Consider the following 23,661-nt stretch of genomic DNA (forward strand, 5'->3'; position numbering starts at 1 on the left):
ACCTTTACTTTTAATAGGTTACTTTAAGTACATGTGGTTGATACAACTTATACGTTCACAAAAGTGAGAGGCTGGGTGCAAGAGTTTATGAATACTACTGTTTTTGTTGTGTTGTTAGTGTTTGTTGGTTCAATTCAGTAAACAAACTATGAACTATGAGAGCTAGACGGTTGCCTTAAACCCCTTCATAAATAATATTCAGAAAGGCAGCAGCGTGAGCTCTATTTTTTGTGAATGATATGCCTGAATGCCACATTTCGTAATTATGCTGTGAAATGGATGTGTAGTTTATTCATACGTAAGCCTCAATAGTTGAATTTATTTGTATAATCTAGATTGTGCCAAGTCATGTCAGGCCAGTTTCATACAGTTTGACCCTTCATCTTCATCTTAAATGTTTCAGAAAATTACTGGGATAAGAATTGCGAAAATTTGAAGGTGACGTCCATATAATAAATATTTCATGTGTACACACTTCCGGTTATTTTGAAAAGTAACCGGAAGTGAGATGTATTTTATTTTGGTGGGTTCGACAGTAGTTCAGTTGTACAGGCTCTGACAGTGCGTTTGTAAGTTACTCCTCTGACTGTTGGTCTGTCGCCTGTTGACAGTTACTAGCTACTGTATCGCATGCCACTGTTCAAACGGAGTGTCTTTAAGTTAGCTCTACAACCAAACTGACAACTTCAGGAGTGAACACAAACTACTTTTCAGTTGCTTCGAGTCCCAATGGATACTGTTCAGGTAGGTGAGTTAGCTAGATCTCTGGGTTTACATGAGTTAGCGTTAGCATATCGCTAACAGGAGTTGGCTAACAAGGGCAGGGCCAGTTAGCCGCAAGGTGACAAACAGGTAACGATAGTTGTGTGGGTGCTATTATGAACGTTAATTCGTTTATACCTGGCTAACTTTATATTTGTGTATCTTTGTTCGTCTTTTACACTTGTTTGTTCTACTCAGAAATTGATGTCTGGATTTTCCCTGGATCTGGGACCACTGAAAGAACCTCTTGGATTCATTCGTGTCCTGGAATGGGTGAGTAAAGTTTTTTTTTTTTTTTTTTTAAGTATTGAACATTTCTCAAAATTAGATACAAACCACGCTAACGTTAGTGATAGTTTTCATATACCTGTGTTCAGCCACCATATCTTCTCGGCATTTCTGTCACTTGATCCTCATGGTCTCAATATTTCCTTCAGTCCATTTCACAAATCCCGTCTACTAGACACAATGCAATTGTTTGCAGTGTTGTTGACTAACCTTAGGTAAACATGGTACACAGATTAAGGTGCAACTGCTTCTCTGTTTCTGTTTTGTTCTTTTGTAACTTTTGACTACCTTTAGACCTGAATTAAATAAATTATGTCATGTCTTTTGGATTTACATATAGCTATTGATTTCCCAAGTGAAATGTTAACCTAGGTAGGTTTCTGCTGTAAAAACATATACTACACCCCATTATATTTCACACTGGTCCAAACTGGAAGATGAAACAATTCCCATGAAATTTCCAGGCATTTCTTGTATTGAAGTAATCCAGCTAAGATAATAGTTGTTGTATGATTCAGAGAGTGAAGCAGTGCCACTGAACAGGACTGATATTGATACCGTGAAACAAATAGGTTGGATATACTGTATGTGCTGCTCCTCAGTAGAACATGCTCTAAAATATCACTACGGTATGAGTCTGTGTGATTGACTTGTAATGAGTAATCTGATTGGACTGTATACTAAAAAAAGAAAACTCCTTATGTGGCTACTGCTCCATTACAGTAGGTAGTGCTGTGTGTATTTAAGCAGCTTGTGGAGCAGCCACATCCTGTTAACATATACAGCAAGGTTTATCTGTTGCTGTACTGTAGACTTAAACACACGGAAGCATGCCAGTGATGTAGCTATCATTATAGCCATAAAATACACCTGTGCTTTTCCTGCTTTATGTCCAAATGTCTGCCATGAAAAACGTCAGTTAACCTGATGATTACAATGTTATTATGAGTAAAATAGTTGCCAAAATCAGTGGAATTATCCTGCATTTGCTTGTACTGATCATGTGTTCATTGTTGGAGTGGAAAACCTGTGTCTTGAATTTTATAATGGAGAAAGAATCCTGGAACTGAAGTAGTTTAGAAAGTATTCATTTTTCTTAGTTCAGAATCAGGGTTATCCTGTCCGTCTGAACCGTCTGAAAACCATGTGATAGCGATGGTATCCAGAGCATGTTCCTGTAGCCATTTCTCCATGAAACACACAACTCTACGCCGATTCCTCACTAAGGCCGTGAGCTGGTCCATCTTATTGTCCAGTGGTCTCACGCTTCCCATGATGATAGAAAGGGAGATACTCTTCTCCATCAGTCTCTGTTGTCTGGACTTGGCTCTCTTTGCTTGTCACCTCATTTCTCCTCACCCTCTGTGTGTCCTTCCTGATATCTGTGGGGATGTCTGTAGTTATGGTTGTCTGTTGGCCGGTTTCAGCACAGTCAGCTGGTCCCTGATGTAAACAATGCAACTGTTGGAGTTGATGCACAGTGGTGTTGTTGCTAAATGATGGCATTCAAAAAAGTAGCTGAATGAAAAAAGTAATCCCACTGTAAAGAATAGATCAAAACTCTCACTACTAGCACATTTGAACTGTGTTGCTACAATTTGTATGACTGTTGTTTGGTTGCTCGGCTTTTTGAGTTTGAGGAATTTTGCTCCTTCATAATAGTCACTCAGCTTTCAAATCTGATTTTCACAGCTGCATTAATTGTTGTTCTGATTTTTAAACTGCTATTTCCAATTTCTCAGTCTTAAGGCTGAAATAAACAGACATCTTCCAGCATGAGGCACTCTAGCACTGGGCCAAACAGTTTCCCTCCCTGCTCTACATACTCAAAGAGATGTTTATAATTAATATAACTGAATGTCAAACTGGTCTGAATGCCGCAGCCTGTAAACATGGACATTAGCCAGTAACAGTAGTTTTTCACAGTGTCAGATGGAGGGTTGTCATTACTAAGGTAGGGCAGTGGTCTGGCTATTTATGCAATCATGACCTGCAGGGTCTGTTTTTGGTTCATTATCATCATATTTTCATGTGATGTTATATACACATAAAGGTTGTTGTATAAAATATTAGGTTGCAAGATTTAGAACCTTGTGACTTGCTACTGTTTCATATCTCTCCTGCTGCTCCCTGACCAGGAGTGGTAGTGATGAATGCTTCAGTCAGTCTGTGGGAAGCTGGGTGGATATTGGATTCTGGATTCTGGACAGGGAACCCACACCCTGTCTGGAGGGTTTGTTTGGCGAGTGGTCAGATTGGCCTGGGTGGGTCAAACAGGGCTGAGATGAAAGCTGAGAAACGTTATGGAGATCCAGAGATACCTGAAAGATGAAACCCATTCCCGAAAATCCTCAGTGGGCCTGAAGCTTGCGAAATACTGACCTCTAGTTCTTAGTGTTTCTGTTGTTTATCTTTCTGCCTTTACAATACTAAAGCCTGCTTCGCCCTGTGCTTTGGCCCATTTAATGCAACTGTAAAGTAGTTGAAAAGGGTCTTGATGATTTTGGAATGTGCTTTGGTAGATGTGGGTGTAAGTGAACAACTGACATTATTCTCGAGAGAAAGTACGGAAGCAAGAATCACATGCCCTAATCGGAAACTTCATTGTAGGAAGGATGTACTGGGAGGGGGGGTGAGGTGTGTATGTGTCGGTGTATGTGTGTGTGTCTCCCCTTTGTCTCCCCTTTACAAGATTATTACTGCAACACTGCCATTTGGTTAGAAAAGAGCAGTTTTCTTGTGACCACCATGTTGTCCCTGCTTCTGATTAAGTTAAAGAAGTGAGTGAAGGTCATCCGCTAGCCCTATTGGGTGATCATAAACATTCACTGTCACCCAGCAGCAAGTCTTTTGGCACTTTTATCATAGACATATGTGTTGGCTGATAACATTTGGGAAGTTGCAATACAAGATATGTTTGAAGTAATTAGTATTTTTCCAACTGTAAAATGTATAGCTGCAAGGATTAATCAATTAGTCAATCAGCAGGTATTTGGGTTATCGATAATCGTCTCAGTCAGCTTTTCTTTGTCCCATACAACAGTGACTTGAATATCTTTAGGTTTTGGACTGTTGGTCAGACAAAACACACAATAGAAGACAACATTGTGGGCTTGTAAAAATGGTAAATGGCATTTATTTTACAGACTAGAACAATAAATCAATTATTTGAGAAAATAATTGTCATATTTATCAGTAAACAATAATGACATGAAAGTCCACAGTAAGAGTTAGTTAGAGGTGTTAGGACAAGAGGTGCTCTCAGAAAGAGATGAGTCTTTAACAGATTCTTGAAGATACAGAGGGACCCCTGCTCTGATAGAACCACAGACCAGAACAGTCTGGACTGAGACTGTCTTGTGTTCAGGGATGGTGATGACAGACCACGTTCATTGGAGGGACTCAGTGGCTGAGAAGCAACAGGCTGAATGATTGAGTTCAAGTAGATGGAGCAGAGTGGCACAACCGGATCTCCAACATGGTCAGAGAAGCAGAGCTGGTCATCAAACATGACACCCAGGTTTTTCATGACCTTGGTTGGGGTCAGGGATGAAAAGGTGATTTTGATATTGATATCATGATGGAAAGAGCGATTAGCCGAGATGACTTGGAGTTCAGTCTTAGAGAGGTTTAGTTGAAGGTGGCGTTTGTTCATGCATGTGGATATGTCAGAGAGTCAAGCTGAGATCAGTGCAGAGACAGTGGGGTCGTCTGTTGGGAACGACAGGTATAATGACAGGTGTAGTTGGGTGTCGTCTACATAGCAGGGACATGAGGAGACCTCCGAGCAGCCAGTTGGACCCAAAGAGGTGGTGTATATTGCAAAGAGAAGGCAACGTTGGAGTGAGCAGGTGTGGTGGATAGAGGACACAGGCTATCCAGACATAAGGTTCCTGTAGAGCAGAGACACTCTGTGGCAGCATGGATCTCCATTGAAGAAAATGTGACGAGGTAGAGTACAGATAACCATTAAGGAAAAGTAGGAGGGAGATGGAGGAATGAAAGCAGAGGTAGTGGATGGACATCAGTTCTGGGAGGCAAACAGTGAAGCAAATGAAATAGTGGTCAGAGAGTTGCAGAGGTATGACTGTTAGGGAGTCTGGAATCAACTTTACTGGCTTTGTGAGTCAGAGGGCTGCAGAATGGTTTCATTTACATGACATGACTTCTTATGTTTTTAAATGGTTCTGAATCCTCAAACTTTCTGAAAAGGTTTCGCCAGGTTTATGTAAAAATATGAGACTTTGGTTATGTGCCATTGTAGGAATCATCGTCGATCATCATTTATTTTACTTTTAAACTCAAATTGTAATAACTTGATCTCCACAAAGTAGACATTTTACACATCATGCTGAATCAGCAAGTAACCACTGCACACACAAACATTTGGTGCAGATGTACATGTTAAATGAGAGAAGGTGCAAATTCAAGGGAACACTGTGGGATTTTAAGAAATGACCATTCAAATAAATTAATCGAAAAATCTATTTTCTTTCTTCAAGCCTTGCTTGAACAAATGTAATACAGCCTTTATAATGCACCTTACAGCCCTATGTGGCCAACACACTGCACTGAACTGAGTAACTTTATGTAAGCAGAGTAACAATGTTGAGAAAGCTCAGTTTCTGTCACTATCATCTTTCTCCAAAAAGTTGTCATGAGTGAGTATCAGCTGTAATGAAACACTTGACATATCTTAGCCCTATATTTCCACATCAGTTACAGGGGTGGTATGTCTATAATGTGTCCCAGTGCTGGCTGTATGACAGAATGCTGCAGTATGAAATCGCACTCTGCTCTGTTCCTAGTTTGTGTTTCTATTTTAGCACTTAATGTGTTACCTTTTAAAAATAGGATGAAACAGCAGCAGACAGGATCAACAACATTGTAGTGGAGTAAGTTGGATGTACTCTGCTTACAGATATTGCATTTTAACAAGGTTTTTCCTGGCTTCAAATGGACCTCTGGTGTTACCCCGGGGTGTAAGAGGTTTTTGGGAGGGCTACCTTCCGGATTGTGTTCAGTGGTTAGGCTTCTAAATGTTTTTGTACAATGCGGATTGCACAGAATTGACACCGTGTCCAGTAGAGTACTGCAGGTCTGAGCTCAGTCCAGGTCCTATAACTAACAACATGTTTTCAGCCTGACCTGAATGTCAGTGTAGATGTGGTCATGCTGCAGATGAAGAGAGGCTGTTCAAACTTTGCTGCTTAATTCATGGACCACCTGAGAAATGTGGCTGATTTAGATGCAAACTGGACATATTTGAACCCTTGCAGTTTCTGCTGTACTGGAGTGGACTCTGGAGATCCTGGAGTGGAATCCTTGTTTTTCTGCACAGTCAGTTCAAGTTAAAGGTTACAGGAAATGGTCCAGGTTTCCCTCTGCTTTCCATTCTTCCTGCTGGTGTCTGTTCTTTGTCAGCATAGTTGAAGATTTCAGCTTATTTTTCTCCCCTGAGATGAAACATTTTGCTGACATTCTTTCTTCTCTGAAAACAACTTCTACATAGTTAAATATTTGTGCACAGCATTCACAGTAAATGTACAGAGGGTTAGTGTTGTCTTATCAGTGCTGTGTTACACGAACAGTACATTACACTTAGAGCAAAAAACCTGTGATTCAGTAATCACACACAGGAACAACTGCAGGGAGGATGGTGATGGTAAAGTGGGGAATTTAGTTCAGACTGAAAAATATCACATCTCTTACTTATGAGAAAGGAAAAGGCATCATAGTATCAGTTATATATTGGCTGTAATTTAGAAGCTGACCTCTGATCCTAAAATGCATCGCAATTCAAGTGTCTTAATGTAGTTTTTTTTTTAAATATAGGGTTTCAAATTCATTAAATTGTATTTTAATTTAATTTCAATACAAACTTTTATTCAGATTTTGTACATTTTCTTTTGGGGCAGAATTTCAGCTGCTGAGTCAGGTTTCATTTTCTTCAGTAGCCTGATAGCTTGAGCACCTGTCAGTCAAACAAACATGCCTCTTTTAAAAAAAAAAAAAAAAAATCTCTTACCCTCCAATTTTCTCTGCCACTACAGGTCTTCACCATCTTTGCCTTTGCTACCACTGGAGGTTACTCTGGGACAACCCACTTCAATGTCAAATGTCCAGGAGCGCAGGACGTGCAGCCTGTAGAGCCTGTGTTTGGCTACCCATTCAGGTACTATAGAACAATGGAGTGCTCATTTGTTCCTTATCTCTCATAGGAGCCATGCCCATTTTACTTAAGGTTCACTACCCACACTAAAATGCCAGGAGCAAAACCTTTTGGATCTTGTTCTTCTGTCAGTTGGCAAACAAAACAACTGTGGAATTCTGCCACCATCTGGCCATCTTCTGTCCCCTGTCTGACAAAGTGTGTGAAAAGTGTACTTAGGTCAATGTGATATTTCAGTTTTTCCTTTTTAATAAATTTGTTTTAACTTAGACATTATGGGGTATTGAGTGTAGACTAATGAAGTATTTTTTTTGTTTTATCATGAGGCGGCAACAGAACAAAATAAGAAATAACTGAAGGGTCTGAAAACTTTGTGAATGCTCTTTAGCTTTATGTTAATGCTGTCAGACGTCTGCAGAGACAGAAAATAACTGAAGGTTTGATTGTGGGTCTGAATGCTTCCAGGTAACCAATCCGACCAGTATTTGCTGAGTGGTTGCATTTAAATCCACTGTCAAATAGGACTGGGCCATATGGTTGAACCCACATCTATTTGACATTTAAATAAAGATTGTTGGTTTTTGATTACTATTGGACATTTTTTAATCTAAAATAATAAGTAGAGTGGAGATCTACTTAAGCAGAGACAATACACATTCTTTCATTCTGCTCACCTGGTAGAGCACATACCACATAGGCTTAACTCTAACCACAATGGCTCGGGTTCAAGCTCTACCCATTACCCTTTGCTTGCATGTCATAACCCTCTCTCTCTCTCTCCCTGACTATCCTGTCTCTCTCACTGTGGTTGTCTAAATAAAGGCAAAAAAGGCCAAAGAAAATACAATTCACGTGTAACACTTTTGTTAATAATACATTAGTGTTAAATAATTACAATGCCAAATAATAAAATAATTACAATTAAATGAAAGTTAACTCTTTTGTATAATTTGTTAATATTATCAAATTGTTGTATTTTATCAGATGCAAATTACCTCTACTTTCAATTAGCAATAAACAGTATACTATGATATGACAAATGTATGCACAACCATGTAACTGTTGTTTGGTGTAAAGAACTGTTCTCCAGTATTATAAAATTAAATCAGACAAATCTTAATCAGACAAAAAAAACTATTTCAGTCTCTCTTGATAGGTTTTATCACACTTGACAGTGGTAAAGGAAAGAGCACCAGTGTTAAATTTATTAGTAGTTAATTTTAGTGGCGTTCTACAGCCTGTGACCTTCTCTTTTTCCATTACACTTACATTTACAGTTTGGTCATTTTGAGATTAGACTAGGGGAGATATTTACAGGATTTCCTGCTCTTTTTTCAGGCGTTAACAGTGAAATCATATTTGTTCTTATTTAATAAAGGACTGCACTGACAGGACTGTTTTATATAGGTAAAATAGAAAATGTAATGTCTGTTAAAAGCCCACATAGACTCTGGGAGTGAGAATTTAATAAAAGACAGGATAAATGTATTTTTATTGCCCATTTCATACATAAGAAAGAAAACGGCATAAAAACAGGAAGAGGATAAAACATTAAAATGCAAATTGAAAGAATAGAAGACTTTTTAAAGAAAATTTAAAAATAAAGAACAGCGATATAAATACAGGAAAGGAGGGAAGCTGGTTCATGATGAGTAGTTATGGTTCAGTCAAAGGCAGGAACATAAAAGTTTTAAACCTGGATTTAAAGGTGTTCAAAGTCTAATGTTTGTTACAGTTCTGTGGTGCACAGTAACTAAATGCTGCTTCTCCATTTTGAGTTTGCACTCAACAGTAATGGTAACAGCCCACTACCTGATGACCTGAGAGGTTGAGAGGGTTCAACACAGTCAGAGATGTATCTTGGTCCTAAGCCACAAGGACATTTATACACAAGTAGAAGTTCTATAAATTCTATTCTCTGACATAGACCTGAGAACTGGTATGATGTGTTCATTGTTTTGATCTTTCTTAGGACTCTAACAGCTTATTCTGAATGAGCTGCACATGTTTGAAGTAAGAAAAGTCTGTTACAGAAATCTAATCTGCTCGAAGAGAAAGCTTTTGACAGATTAAACCATTGTGGCCAATTATACTCACACTTACACAAAATGAAATTACAGTTGCCTCCGCAGCAATCTCCTAACGTGTTTGATTAAGAGAACACCCAAAGTCCATGTGGACCAGGAGGAAGGTTTGAGTTCAATTTAATTTATAATAAATGGTGATGATAAAAGGTAGATTTGTTTGTCATGCATAATTATGATAGTTGATGTAATTGCTTTGTATAATGTGGCCTGATGGGAGCATGTAATGTTAAGTAGCAGAGGTCCAAGGATTGAGCCTTGTGGAACCCCACATATCATGTTGGTTCACTCAAATACAAAATTACAGCTGAGATAAAATAGTTCCCGTACTGAAGATGTGACTTGAACCACTTTAGCACTGTGCCTTAGAGCCCAACCCACTTTTCCAGTCTGTCTGGGTCATTTTTAACTATATATCTTAACCAAACAGTGATGAGAGAAAAAAGCTGAGCAAATGTCAGCAGCAACTTGGCTCCCAGCCCCTCCACCCTGTGGTGGAGTGTTGTGTAGTTTGATGAAAGCAGCCAGTAAACTTAAGTAGGCTGTGTTTTTCATCTGTCAAATAGGTATAAAGATTTAACCAAAAACAACCTACATTGCTTTTTTTTTTTTATAACTCCTTCAATTACATATATCCAAAACCAATATTCTACAACTAAACAGTTTTAAGCCAAAGAGTTTTCCTTGTTACTATCATGTAGTGCAGTGTGACAATTAAACAAGATTTTTTTTTTACCTAAACACACAGTGTGATGCTTTGGTGTCAGAAACAGGGTCTTCTTTTTATCATCGTTAATTGTTTTAAGAAATGATTGGATGAAGATGTGAAATCAGTCTGTAAAATGTCTTTATGATGGAGCTGATCTGCGGTCAGACAAATCAACTAAAGGTTCTGTTTAGTTTGTTTAAAGTCTGAAGTCTCACTTAATCCTGTCATTCTCTCCTCTTGCCTTCCATGGATTAAAGAGTGAGTGAGGTGAGGACTTGTTTTCTCTGAAATCACACAGAGTATAAAAACATGAGAGCAGCTGTTGACACCGACTTCTCCCTCTGTACGTTTCCTCAGGTTGTCAGCGTACCCCTATAAGATACCATCATGTAACAGCACTCCATCCAACGTCACCTACCTGCAGGGCGACTTCTCCTCCTCGGCAGAGTTCTTTGTGTGTGTCGGCGTATTTGGGTTTCTTTATTGCACCGCCACACTGATCCTCTACCTGGGCTACCAGAATGTCTACCGCCAGACCACCCGTGGTCCCATCATCGTGAGTACATCCTCTCTTTATTCCTACTAACACCTTCACATCCACCAACCCTGGGCAGTGTTTCCCATACACCAGTGGTTCCCGACCTTTTCCGCCTCATGGCCCACTTAAAAAGCTCAAAAATGTTGGCGGCCCATATCCATATTTTAATGATAATGATCTGAAAGCAGGGGAAGCTCATTTTTTAGGTGACAGTCAGAGCCGGAGACATTGTTTTCGGGTTGTCCGCCCATCCCATTCTTGTGGACATGATATCTCAGTAACACCTTGAGGGAATTTCTTCACATTTTACACAAACATTCACCGGGACTCGAGGATGAACTGATCAGACTTTGGTGGTCAAGGGTCAAGGTCACGGGGACCTCAGAAAACACTTTTTAGCCATTACTCAGGGCTTTCACACAATTGGTTCATATTTTATATGACTCCCCTCTCACCTCCAGCTCTCAACTGTGTTGACTGTGTTTACCCAAACAGTTTCTCATCCAGACTCTTTGACCTGCTTTTGATTGTTCTCATTGCAAAATTTCACTCAGTCTCCATTTTGTTTACATCTGCTTCCCCATGAGATCATTTGAGGTAGTCTCTGCTCCCTGATTTCTCCCTCTGGCATGATAATCTTAATAAAGTCCTGTAGTCAGTGATGCACCATTATTTTGAAATCCTGTAGTGTGAACATGCTTGAGATTAGAGAGAAGAACAGCAGGGAAGTTGCTCCTTATGTGTGTGATGCCACCTGAGTTAAGATTTTAAATCTCCTGTAGTGTGAGCCCAGCTTTAGGATCAGTACAGAGAATGGTCAGATGGTAAAATCAAAAATCATACAAAGATTGTCCAATACAGTTTGATTGTAAAATTATGAATATGAAAAATATTATCACTTATGAATTATGAACGTAGCCTACACTCAGGAACAACATACAGATGGCAACGTACTCGTGTTTTTATAGTAGATAATATTTACAACTTGGAACTAAGAACTCTGAGTGTTGATATTGACATGTATGTAAACATGCTCCATGTTTACTGTGTCCTCCTTCAGGACCTCCTGGTGACCGCTGCCTTTGCCTTCCTGTGGCTCGTGTGCTCCTCAGCTTGGGGCAAAGGCCTCACTGATGTCAAATGGGCCACGAACCCTGAGCACCTGGTGGAGTCGTGCAAGGAAGTCTGTCAGGCAGGAGAGTTTCCCTCCATGGGCCGCCTCAACGCCTCCGTGGTGAGTCATGTTAAAGCAGTGCACTAGCAGCAGACCTCGTTACTTCTCTGTGGTCATATGGTTCTTGTAGATGAAAGAGGATTGTAGAGATCTTGGATCCATTTTTCTCCTGGATGAATCCACTCCATTCACACAACTGTGTTTAAGGAAAATGAGCTACAGCAGGGATTTCTTTAGCTTCCCTTTGAACTTGTCACATATTTAGTCATTTTCTGTCATTGCTAATTACAACATACAAGGTTGTTTATGAATAAATGGTCGTGAAGTGTTGTTCTTCTACACAGACACACAGAACATGACAGCGCTGCCAAAACCTCACCTAACTTATTTTTGTTACTAGGTCACATTCACATTATTATGTCTCTGTGCTGGCCACAGTCAGAGCCGGAGGCATATTGTTTTCAGGTTGTCTGTCCGTTCCATTCTCATGGACACGATATCTCAGTAACGCCTTGAGGGAACTTTTTCAAATTTGGAACAACATTCACTTGGACCTATATATCCCTAGGGAATTAAAATGTAATAAATATATATATATATTTATTTATTTATTTTTTATTTTTTTTATTTTTTAATCCCCTAAGGGAAATTCAGGATAAATGTTGCCATATTATCTTATTCAGCACATAACAGAACTGCTCCTGTGAACTCTGACTGTAACTCTGTTTCAGGAGTGTCACAGGTATAAACTACCTGCCTCAGTTCCACCATGGTTTCCATTTTCAACACTGTACTCCTCACAGCACAGGAGGGAGGCTGACTAGTTATTGTTGTACGAGTGCTGTCGTGGCAGAAAAGTGCGCATGGGACTGCATCACTATTTGCTGCAGCAGTGTGGAGTTACTATGTATAATAAAATTTGAATGCACATTGTAAAATGAAAATGTGGTCTCATAATAGCATTTTTATTTCCCATCTCTATACACAGTTTGAAAATAAATGTGTAAATGTAATAATTATTTGAATTTTAATATCCTGTTGATGTTCAGGTCAAACTTCTGTCTACAAAACATTCTAATGTGTTTTTTCTAGTGTTAGCATGAATGGTGGTGAGCAGTGTTTAACAGCTACAGATGACATGTAGTCATGTAGGCAATTTATCACACAGTGGATCACAGAGGAAGAATACAGTGTCATGAGTGTAATGCAGTCTAGTGCAGCTCCACCTCAGAAATGAGAAGTTTACATTATTTACATAACTGACAATTAACCATCATCATGTGTTTTCCTGTCTTTCTACAGATCTTTGGCTTTTTGAACTTGATCCTGTGGGCAGGTAACTGCTGGTTCATTTACAAGGAGACCCCTTTCCACAAGGACCCCAACCCACCGGCCACCATGGAGGAAGGAGGGGCCCCCGGGCCTTAACCACATCACTGACGATCTTCAAGCATCAGCCTGTACCCACAGCAGAAGTGCTTTTTGCCCAACACTGGTCTCTTATGTCATCTTGCAGAAATGGAAACAAAGAATGAATGAACACCTCCCAACACTTGTCAGAACTGTTTTTCAGTTACAGGTCTTTAGCTGAAGTTTAACTTGTCCCCAGTGACTGAAAAACTTTCTGTTCTCTATTTTTTTAATCTGTCATCAGCTCCCAGTTCCCATATTCCTTGAAAACACTAAGTGTGAACACAAACTAAAATACTGAAACACTAAGTACAAAGGAGCTCCTGTGTTGAAACCTGAAACTGTCTGATGTGGTGCTCAGAGCAGCAGACCTACAGTGCATTTGCTTCCACAGCAGCACATCGTCCACCCCTGAGGTCTGCCCTTCAGGGAGATCAACCTGAACCTGAACCTCTGCTGGTCCATGGTCTGGGAAAAAGGCAAAGGACCAACAGAGGTTCAAATCAAACAGTATTTAAACATTTAAAGTGGGAGCAAATGCACATGTGGGCCCTGCTCTTCTTCCGTGAAATAATCTGTAAGAGGAAGTGCTACAGTTCAGACTGAACATGTCACTTCAACTTCACTGGATGAGTCAAAAGCTTGAAGGTCAAAATATTTTGAGTGATCCTTTTCCTCCCTGTTTAAAACAGCTGATTGCACAGACCTGGTAAATAATCAGACCATGGTGTGTGTTAAACCATCTAACACTTAAATTAACCGCCACATGAAATATATTACAGAACCACATGGTTGTTACAGTTTCAGCACACTTTGATTTTCTAGTGTTTAATTGTTTACAGCAAACAGCACACACTAAGTAAAAGGAAATTCACACTACAATCTACTGTAAACTTGTTGAGGCAGACACTTTCAGGTTGTGAGACACCTGTTTATATTTGCAGCCTGTGTCCAGACCTAGGCCGGCTCTCTCCAGGTTTACTCCAGTAGCTCACAGTGACTGATGTCAGGCCAAACCTCATTCAGCTCCTGTTTGATCCAGATATTACATTTAGCCTGTTCGTTAACACTAAGACTCATCCTTGTTTGAACTCTCTTTTGAAAAGGTGCCTTGCAGTGACATTATTTATGTATTTTTATCTACATTAATTGGTCTGTTGGATATTTTTAAACCAATGTTGGGTTTCTGTTTGTATTTCCTAATGGAAAAGTGTCAGTGTGCAGCTTCTCTTTGATTTATTTGGTCATCCACTGAATAGCATTAGGTCCATTGATCATAAATGGTTCTATTCTCAACATAAGTGATGTAATCCTGCTGTATTTCTTTATGATCCTGCCCATACTTCTGCTCTTCATGTAACCGGACATTAGAAGGCTTTACTGAAGCCCTGTAGTTGTTCTGAGTCACTGTTGATAACTTGTCGACATGTTGAACAGTTGCTTTGCACTCAGAGGGATTGAATTATCTCTAATATGAGCCTATATATTTGCCCAATGACTCAAATCTTAACAATAGTGCAGCTGTTTATTTCACAGCCCAGCGAATGTATGAGGGACTGTTTGAGTATCTGTAAGTAAAGTAATATATTTTCCACATCATATTGAGATTAGACATAAAGTTTATTATATAGTAAGTTACTTTATCAGTTTTAAAAGATAAGTCTTAGTTGAAGTGAAGCACAGTGATATGTGGATGTTTATGGTTTATTGACTTCATGTATTTTATGCCTTCTTTGTGCTAAAGGAAAACAGTGGTTTATCTGTACTGATGTGTAAAAACACGAGAGCTGCAACTGCTGATCTTGGCTCCTTTCTTCATTACACTGCAGAGTGAGTTCATTAGTTAGAGCATCTGTAGTTGATCATCCACACACAATGTTGACAGACATTTAAAGCCACTATGATTATAGCGTCTTTCACATTAGTCTAATAGCACATTATAATCCTGTTTGAAATTCATGAAGTCTAGTAAGTTTATTTATATGGCACTTTTTACAGACATGAGTCAAAGCATAGAAGACACATAACAGAAGAATACAACACGGTATCCAGTAAAACACATAAAGAACAGGCCTGGTACACACAGTCTACCTGAACGTCTCAGCTGCTTTTTTTGTTGTTCACTTTTTATTTCTTTTCCAAACAAAAAAAAAACAAAACAGTAACAATAGTAATAATAATGATAATAATAAACTAATAATAAGAACACTGAAGACAAAGAAAGAAAACAGGGTAAGTATTCTGATCACCTGGTTAGTCATAGAATATTGTATTCACGTAGGGGTCCCATATCTTCCAAAAATACTTCCTGCCTGTTGTCCATTTAAAAAATGAATTGTTCATAGTTAGTTATTTTGGTCATTTCTCCTGACCACTTATTGAAAGGGAAGAATTTTTTTGTTCTCCGGAGTCTGAGCACAATCCTACAACCTGTGGTCAGAGCCAGTCGCACCACAGAGCCTGCTGTACCGTCAGTCAATCCCCTCAGGTATTCTGCCTAATATGCAGAGGGCAGGGCTCTGTGGCATCACTGTACCAACAACTTTGGTGAGGCATGTGTTCAATAAATCAATCAGACTTTGTTTGCACATCACAGACAATCTAACACACAGTGTGTTACAGAATAAAACCAAGGGTCTGTGCTCGGCAGGAGTCTACTCAGCTGCACCTGCAGCAAACCAAAGGAAGTGGACCAATCTAATTATTGTTTATTTATTATCAGCTGTTTTCATTATTATTATTATTATCATCAACAATGAGCTAATGGACACATGAATTTCCCCTTGGGGATAAATAAAGTATCTATCTATCTATCTATCTATCTATCTATCTATCTATCTATCTATCTATCTATCTATCTATCTATCTATCTATCTATATCTATCTATCTATAAAAAACAACCCCCGACACCTCACTCACACACACACAAGCAAAGAACAATAAATGACCAAGTCATAAATAAAAACAATAGAATTAAGACAATTACAACAGGAACTGAGGAATCGCTGAAGACTGGAGAGCAAAGATAACGATAGAGTGATAAACATCAAATAATAAAATACTGAAACAGTGGAGATGTTTCGAAGTGAGTAAAACCATAAATAAAAGTAGAAATTAAATAAATAACCAGATATAAATAAAAGTAGGGCATGAAAAGAAAAACAATCCAGAAAGTAATCATAGAATTAAAGGACACATCAGACACACCAGCTTAGAATATAGAAATACATTTCTGCTTCCCTCAGGTCTTCAGGGAGGCTGATCCACAGACATGGACCACAGTAATAAAAAGACACCTCACCGTGGGTTTTCATTCTGACTTTGGGATTAATTAAAAGGCCACTACCAGAAGACCTGAGGGTCTTAGAAGGTTCATATGATAAAAACGAATCTGATAAATAAGTAGCACTAAGACCATTAGGAGTTTTAAAAACCAATATAAGGATCTTAAAATCAATTCTGAAGCAGACAATGAGCCAGAGACTTTAAAATTGATGTAATGTGGACTCTCTTTCTTTCTTAGTCAACGTTTTCCAATAATTTTCCAGTCATTTGACATTCATACAGCATGTGTACAGAGTTCCTCTGCTCCTTTCACATTTCCAGCAATATATCTGAATCTTGTCATTTTAGTATCACAATTTAACAGAGAGTCCAGTGTCTCTTATGATCCTGTAAGTATAACCAAGTCTGTACTTCCCTTGCTGTCTTACACCAGGACCTAACAATTTCCTCCCACACCTCATTAGTTATCTCCCCGTTTAGATCTTCCTCCCTTGAGACCACTGAGTTTTGGTGGGTGAGACTATAAAATGTAGATGTGCCGCCCTTAATCGACCAATTGCCCTGAAATATTTCCTGTACCACAGTTTAAAGTATTAGTTAGAGTTTTCTTTGTGCAGACATTATACAGTTTCTCAATTGAAGATATTTCCAAAAATATTTTTATGGATTTTATATTTAGCCATTATCTGTCCAGATGACATAAAGCTTTCATCCTCAAGCATGTAATGAGGATGAAAACGTAATGATAATTCCTGCCTCTTCCCATGTTTTCCAATACAAAGTTTTTTTGCCCACCTTAAATCGTTTGTTATATTAAAATGTTGATTTTTAGCGAAGGACGTGTGTGTGTGTGTGTGTGTGTGTGTGTGTGTGTGTGTGTGTGTGTGTGTGTGTGTGTGTCTGTGTGTGTGTGTGTGTGTGTGTTGTGTGTGTGTGTGTGTTGTGTGTGTGTGTGGTGTGTGTGTGTGTGTGTGTCTGTGTGTGTGTGTGTGTGTGTGTGTGTGTGTGTGTGTGTGTGTCTGTGTGTGTGTGTGTGTGTGTGTGGAGATCCCTGGCTGGATCCACCAACTGCACTTGACAACTGAGTGGTCATGGTCATGTACCATCATTACTTACCATCAAAGGAATATAAGATGAGACAGTTTGCTGGGACAATAACAGGGTAATAGCTGAATGTGATTTATTTTAGTTTACATTGAAAATCTACAGATGCAAGAAAAAGTCAGTGAACCCTGTGGAACGAGCTTGTTTGTGATCTGAACTATATCTAAGTCACAAGTGTAGACAAACAAGCAATTATCACACACTTAGAATCTGTTGTGTCTTTATTGAACACAGTCATTAAACTCTTACAGTGCTGGTGGAAACAGGAAGTGAAATGTGGGTTTAATAACTGGTTGAACTGGTCTGAAACCAGCTCTTCAGTAGCTGCTGATCAGAGCTACTCAGTGGGTTGAGGAAGTTTGGACCATTCTTCTTATAGAGCTGCTGCATCAGCAGCTTCTCCTGAGCTTCAGCGGGTGGACAGCCACCGTGACATGATCCTGGAAGAGATCTTGATAAACCATGATGTGGAGCTGTTCCAGATCCTGATGCTGCCTCCACCCTGCTCCACCTGTGGGATGATGTTTTCCTGTTGTTCACACCGGCTGATGTTCTTCACACAGTTCAGTCTCATCAGTCCATCAATCATGTTCCAGTAGTGTTGTGGAGAGTTAAACTGCTCTTTGACAAACTACCACGGACACGGTACCTGTTCCATGATGTGTGTGTGGTGGACTCATGAACAGAGATGTGAACCAGCTCCAATGATTCCTTTACGCCTTCAGCTGTGACTCTGATCATCTCTGTTGAGCTGGCTGTTGGAGTCTCAGATGGACATCACATCACTGAATCATCTAAATCTGTAGACAGTTTGTCTGACTGTGGACTGATGAAGATCTGAACTCTGTGACCCTTTCAGCTTCATCAACTCTTCTTCATCCTCAGTCTCTGAGATCTTTGTTGTGAGGCCTGGTTCACATCAGCTAATTTCTCTGAATGTCTGAGTGTTGTTTATAAGTCAAAGTGTCTCTAACCCACAACCTCCGACACTGACTCTAGATCAGATAACGCCTGACTCCGGGTCTGATAACTCCACTGACTTCAGGTCTGATAACTCCACTGACTCTGGGTCTGATAACTCCACTGACTTCAGGTCTGATAACTCCACTGACTCTGGGTCTGATAACTTCACTGACTCTGGGTCTGATAACTCCACTGACTCCAGGTCTGATGACTCCTGACTCCTGACACTGTTTCAGCTGCACTGTGAATCTTTGAATCATGTTTTCAACACAGAGCATAAACACATAATCACTCTTATTCTTAACATGTTTTCATGAGAGAAATGTATCCAGTATAGATTGTCATGGTTTGCCATGGCAGACACCTTTTGTTAGTTTGTTTGGACTTTTGTCACTTCCTGTTTTATTTTGTAATTGGTTTCCTTGTGTGTCTCAATGTTTTTACTTCCTGTCTTGGTCCTGTTTCTGTGTGGTGATTGTCTGCCCCTCCCTAATGTGTTTCACCTGCGTTCAATCACCCTTGCCTCCCTTGTCTATATAGTCTTTGTGCTCCGGTTCATCTGTTTATCTCTGGGTTTGTCATCATCTGGTCACGTTGCCTGTTCATGTCTGGTTTGTCCTCAGTCTGTTCATGTCTGGTTTATCCTTGGCCTGTTCATGTGGCCGGTTGTTTAAGTTCTTGTGTTTCCCTGCGCTACACCAGTGTTGTGTAAGCTCTTTGTTAAGTTAATAAACCTGTTTGCACCTCATCCCCGTGTTGGCTGCATTTTGAGTCCAGCCTTACCTGCGTAGTGACTGACCGTGACATAGATCAGAATGGGAGGATCAGGTGAGACCAGATGTCATTAATCCACCTTCAACACAGTTTCATGCATTGAGGTGAAACTGAGGAGGCTGAGAACTGATAGGAGGTTGTTGTTGTTGTTGTTGTTGTAAGGTAAATTTTTCTCATTCAGTATTTTTTATAATTTTGTGATATTTCAATTAGCTATTTTTCATTTTCTGTGTATTTTAAATTGTGCAAAAATAAGTTAAACCAAAACTAACACATTCACACTGCACATCAGGAGGAAACAACACATTCTGAATCATAGCAGCCAACATGTCGGTGGTCTAGTGGTCTATGTTCTAGACCAGAACCTGAGGAAGGGCTTTACTCTACTTTTTACTTTGAATACCACAGTCAAATATTTTGTCATATGAATGTATTTTTATGTGTGGTAATTTTTCTTAGGTTAGCTCATAATGATTCCAAACTATATTTATTTGGCTTCATGTTGTTGTATCTTTGGGTTCCAAACAGTCACTGGATTTATATTCAATTTTAGCTTAAAAAGTTTCTGTATATAATCCCAGTTACATGGATTTTCCACACTGATCACTAGAGGGCGCTCTGACCCTTCAGTTTAACCCTCATGTTGCGTTCATTTTGTGTTTAACAATTTTGTGTTCCTGGTCAGAAATGACCATTCCACCAAGACTCACCATAAAAAACTATATTAATACACATTATCACTACTTGTTGTGTTAGATTTTTTTAATAAACTTAATTTCTAGTGAATATTACAAGTTTTGAACTTTTATATGTTTTAGTGGCCGTGTGCCTCATTGATCTGATCTTATACACTTGAAAGCAAGTTTTAAAAAACATCATTTCTGAATTATTTTGAGTATAAGAAATAATCAGATGACACATGGTATACTGTTTATTACAGAGTACTTTGGGTCAAAGTTATCAAGGACATTTACTTTGAAACTATTGAAATTTTTTATACAGTCACAAAAAGTAAAACCTGTTGTGTTCCCGGTCAAGAGTGACCATGAATATTTTAATTGTGTACAAAGGAAATTATCCCAAAACTGCACTTGACATTTTCACAATATTCCAAGATCAATGTCTTCATACATTAACGAACAACTAACAAGAACAATGGCATATTTTGTAGGTCCTGGGGTCATCCTGATGACGTTTTCAGCTGAAAGCCTACCATGATTCTCAGGTGGGGATGAAGACCAGGATAAGTTCCCATTCTTTGACTTGAATGTGACAGCAACCTCAGCATGGCCGTCCTCTTCATCACTGGATTCCTCCTCATCAGTTATTTCTTTGTCTGGATTATATTCCATGTCATCTTCAGTTTCTGACACTTCCTCCTCAAATCCATCCTCACTGTCATTTTCCTGGCCTCTCCCCTCCTCATCAGTGTGGTGACCATCAAATATGTAATCAATAACCTACGGTATATTGACCTGCCATGGTGCTGCCACACAATGAACTGTGAGCAAAGCCTCAAAAAGTATTATATACCTAAGCTACGGGAAAAGTTCAGTGTTATTGAAACAATGTTGCAATTTTCTATGAGAACTGTCAACACAGGTGTTGTTCCCGTGGCAGAGAGACTCTACTGTGCAAAGGTTCCTGCAGTGGTTGCCGGGGGACCCAGGGTGTGTGTGTGTGTGTGTGTGTGTGTGTGTGTGTGTGTGTGTGTGTGTGTGTGTGTGTGTGTGTGTGTGTGTGTGTGTGTGTGTGTGTGTGTGTGTGTGCTCACGCGTGTGTGCATGTGTGCTTGCATGCGTGTGTGTGTCCATCTGACAAATGGGGATGAACCTAAACCCAGTTTTTACACTAATTGTTGTCTCCCCCATTCATTCCTAATGACCGGTCATTTTTGACCTGCAACATTAAGAGTGTACAAAAGTTGAATAAAACTCAAAATATGAAAACAACAGTAACTCCTTTGATTGATTCATCTGTGTTTTTATGGCTTTGTATCATATTCAGGAAGCTCAGGTCTTTTGACATCTGCAGTGAGTGCTGCACGTTTTATCAGTCAGTGGTGGCCAGCATACCCTTCTATAATGCAGTCTGCTGGGGCAGCAACATGTCTGACAGAGACTGGATAAGCTGATGAAAAAGGTTGGGTCTGTGCTTGGCTGGGGTCTGGACTCACTCAGGACTGTTGTGGAGAGACACATAAAATTTAAGATGGAGGCAAATCTAGGACAATACCAACCATCCTCTCCACAACGTTCTGGCAGGACAGAGAAGCAGCTGCAGCAAACGTCTCATCTCACTGCCCTGCAGAACAGAGAGGTTCAGGAGATCCTTTGCTCCCACTGCCATCAGGCTATACTAAGGACTAATATAATTATTATTGTTTATTTATTATTAACTGTTATTGTTATTATTATTATTATTATTATTATTATTATCATTATTATCATCATTATCATCATTATTATTAGTATTATTATCAACACATGAATTTCCCCTCGGGGATAAATAAAGTATCTATCTATCTATCTATCTATCTATCTATCTATCTATTCTACAGTCTGGTTATTCTACAAGTTCTACAGTCAGTCAGTCAGTCAGTCAGTCAGCCGTGAGTTGTTTCAGAGTCATTAGGTTCTGTAAATGTGGAATAATACAACAATGTGTTGACATAAAAAATGTACTTTTGAATACCTCTGTATTTTTAACATCAAATACTCCAGTACTTTAAGTCCAGTGATGGAGCTGTGGACTCACCTCTGCTCTCACACCCCTTGTGGATGCTGCTGTATATACAGATAATGAACAAAATATAGTAAAACACAGCTGTAACAATATAACGTCTTTATAGGAATAAATACTGTACATTTATAAACACATCTGCTTTGAACTACATTATAGTGGGTCATTAAATCTTTATATACAGTTAATAAATGCTAAATAGGTGGAGGAAAACGTGAAGTTTTCATTTTATCTGGCCTCATGTCTGGTTCAGCACAGCTCTGACTCTGAGGCTTAACCAATTACAGGGATTAGGCGAGGGAAAAGGTGTGTTCACGCATGTGCACCTGTGACTTCTGATCACCACTATCTTAAGTGATGCACACATGTTCTTACATGACAACACATTCCCCCCTGTGAACAGTGCAGTGTTCATCTATACAAATTTACAAATACAGGCTGAAGCACACTGAATGTCCCACTTCTGAGTTGTGCCACTGATGATGAATGACATGAGTCAAACAAAGGTAAATATCAGTGCAGTGACTCACACCTGCTGTGTGCAGGACTGGGCAGCAAGGAAGTGTCACACAGGAATATTTAGATATGAATGATCTACTTACACTGTGGTTAAGTGTGGTCTCAGAGCCAGGGCCTCTCTTGTGCTTACTGTATGTACAACGTATGAGCGTTGTATTTGGTTGCATTAAAGAGGTATAGTGTTTTTTTAGCCCCATTAATAGACATGTATTAGTAACATCTTTCATTTTAATGCAAGCCAGCAGAGCACTACAACTGGAAAAAAGAGCCAGCAGCTCTGAAGACTTCTGGAGGCTCCACATGAGGCAACCTCCCAGAGACCCCAAAGTTTTAGTGTTTTTCCGTTCATTTTTAACCTGATGATAAGGCCCTGTGTCACAATTTTGTTTTAAGACCTTAACTATTTTATTTCATATTGCGCTCAGGTGGTGCATAATCATAAATAAAGTTGGGTTTAATGCAATTATTAAACCTGAAACACAGCAAACCTGGAGCCAGAAGTACTGCTTGGTTTCTAGGCCCCTGGGCATAGGCTATACACTGTCTGGTCTGTGGAGTGCACTGTGCTTAGGGGAACTTGGAACCAATGCTAAAATACATATGCACAGTAGGCAGGAGGTATGGGGTCCAGGGTCAATAGGAGCCAATGGGTTAATTTCCTTGGATTATTTGCGTTTGTTATACAGGATCTAAAATCCTTGTTGCAATGGATGCTGCCTTCTGTGGCCCATGATCCTCTCTGTTTTTAGTGTGCACCTTGTTTGCATCTGCTATCGATCTTTTTAATTATTGTCCTGATTTATTTATCCACCTAATGCAAAACATGTGCTGTACAGCTGAACGAGCCTTGGCCTCATAAATATTACATATATTTTTGTATCTTAAAAATTAAGTGGTCATGTGACTATTAATTAACTCATGTCTGTTTTTTTAAATATTCAAATAACAACATTGGCTTTTCCTGACTTCCTGTCTTTTCTTCTTCGCGTCTTTGCGACTGTAGACTCAGCACCCTCACTGTATTAATGTTTTGAAGTGGTTATGAAGGCAAACAATGACATCACTTTGGGACTTTCTGTTCCAGTCTCCTGCCTCTCTCTGTGTGTGGGTGTCCCAAGAACGCGCTCGCAGGAAGT

General features: G+C 39.4%; 1 protein-coding gene across 3 annotated transcripts; it reads left to right on the plus strand.

Moving 5' to 3' along the window:
- The first annotated feature begins 543 nt into the window (after positions 1–543).
- sypl2a (synaptophysin-like 2a) lies at positions 544–14,935 on the plus strand. Of its 3 annotated transcripts, XM_056402518.1 has the most exons (6): positions 544–744; positions 961–1,035; positions 7,104–7,225; positions 10,373–10,571; positions 11,614–11,787; positions 13,030–14,935. In XM_056402518.1, the coding sequence occupies exons 1-6, from the start codon at positions 730–732 to the stop codon at positions 13,153–13,155; spliced, it is 711 nt and encodes a 236-aa protein (XP_056258493.1). In that variant the 5' UTR covers positions 544–729; the 3' UTR covers positions 13,156–14,935. The 3 variants fall into 3 exon arrangements, with proteins under 3 accessions (XP_056258493.1, XP_056258485.1, XP_056258502.1); XM_056402510.1 differs by lacking the exons at positions 544–744; positions 961–1,035 and adding an exon at positions 6,237–6,390; XM_056402527.1 differs by lacking the exons at positions 544–744; positions 961–1,035 and adding an exon at positions 6,403–6,426.
- The last annotated feature ends 8,726 nt before the right edge of the window (positions 14,936–23,661 follow it).

The sequence above is a fragment of the Seriola aureovittata genome, chromosome 2 (assembly GCF_021018895.1).
Source record: "Seriola aureovittata isolate HTS-2021-v1 ecotype China chromosome 2, ASM2101889v1, whole genome shotgun sequence".
Taxonomy (NCBI): Eukaryota; Metazoa; Chordata; class Actinopteri; order Carangiformes; family Carangidae; genus Seriola; species Seriola aureovittata.

Coding starts and splice junctions, on each gene's coding strand:
- sypl2a (XM_056402510.1), top strand. CDS start 6,268: ATGGACCACCTGAGAAATGTGGCTGATTTAGATGCAAACTGGACATAT. Junction 10,572..11,613: donor CCACCCGTGGTCCCATCATC/GTGAGTACATCC, acceptor GTCCTCCTTCAG/GACCTCCTGGTGACCGCTGC. Junction 11,788..13,029: donor GCCGCCTCAACGCCTCCGTG/GTGAGTCATGTT, acceptor GTCTTTCTACAG/ATCTTTGGCTTTTTGAACTT.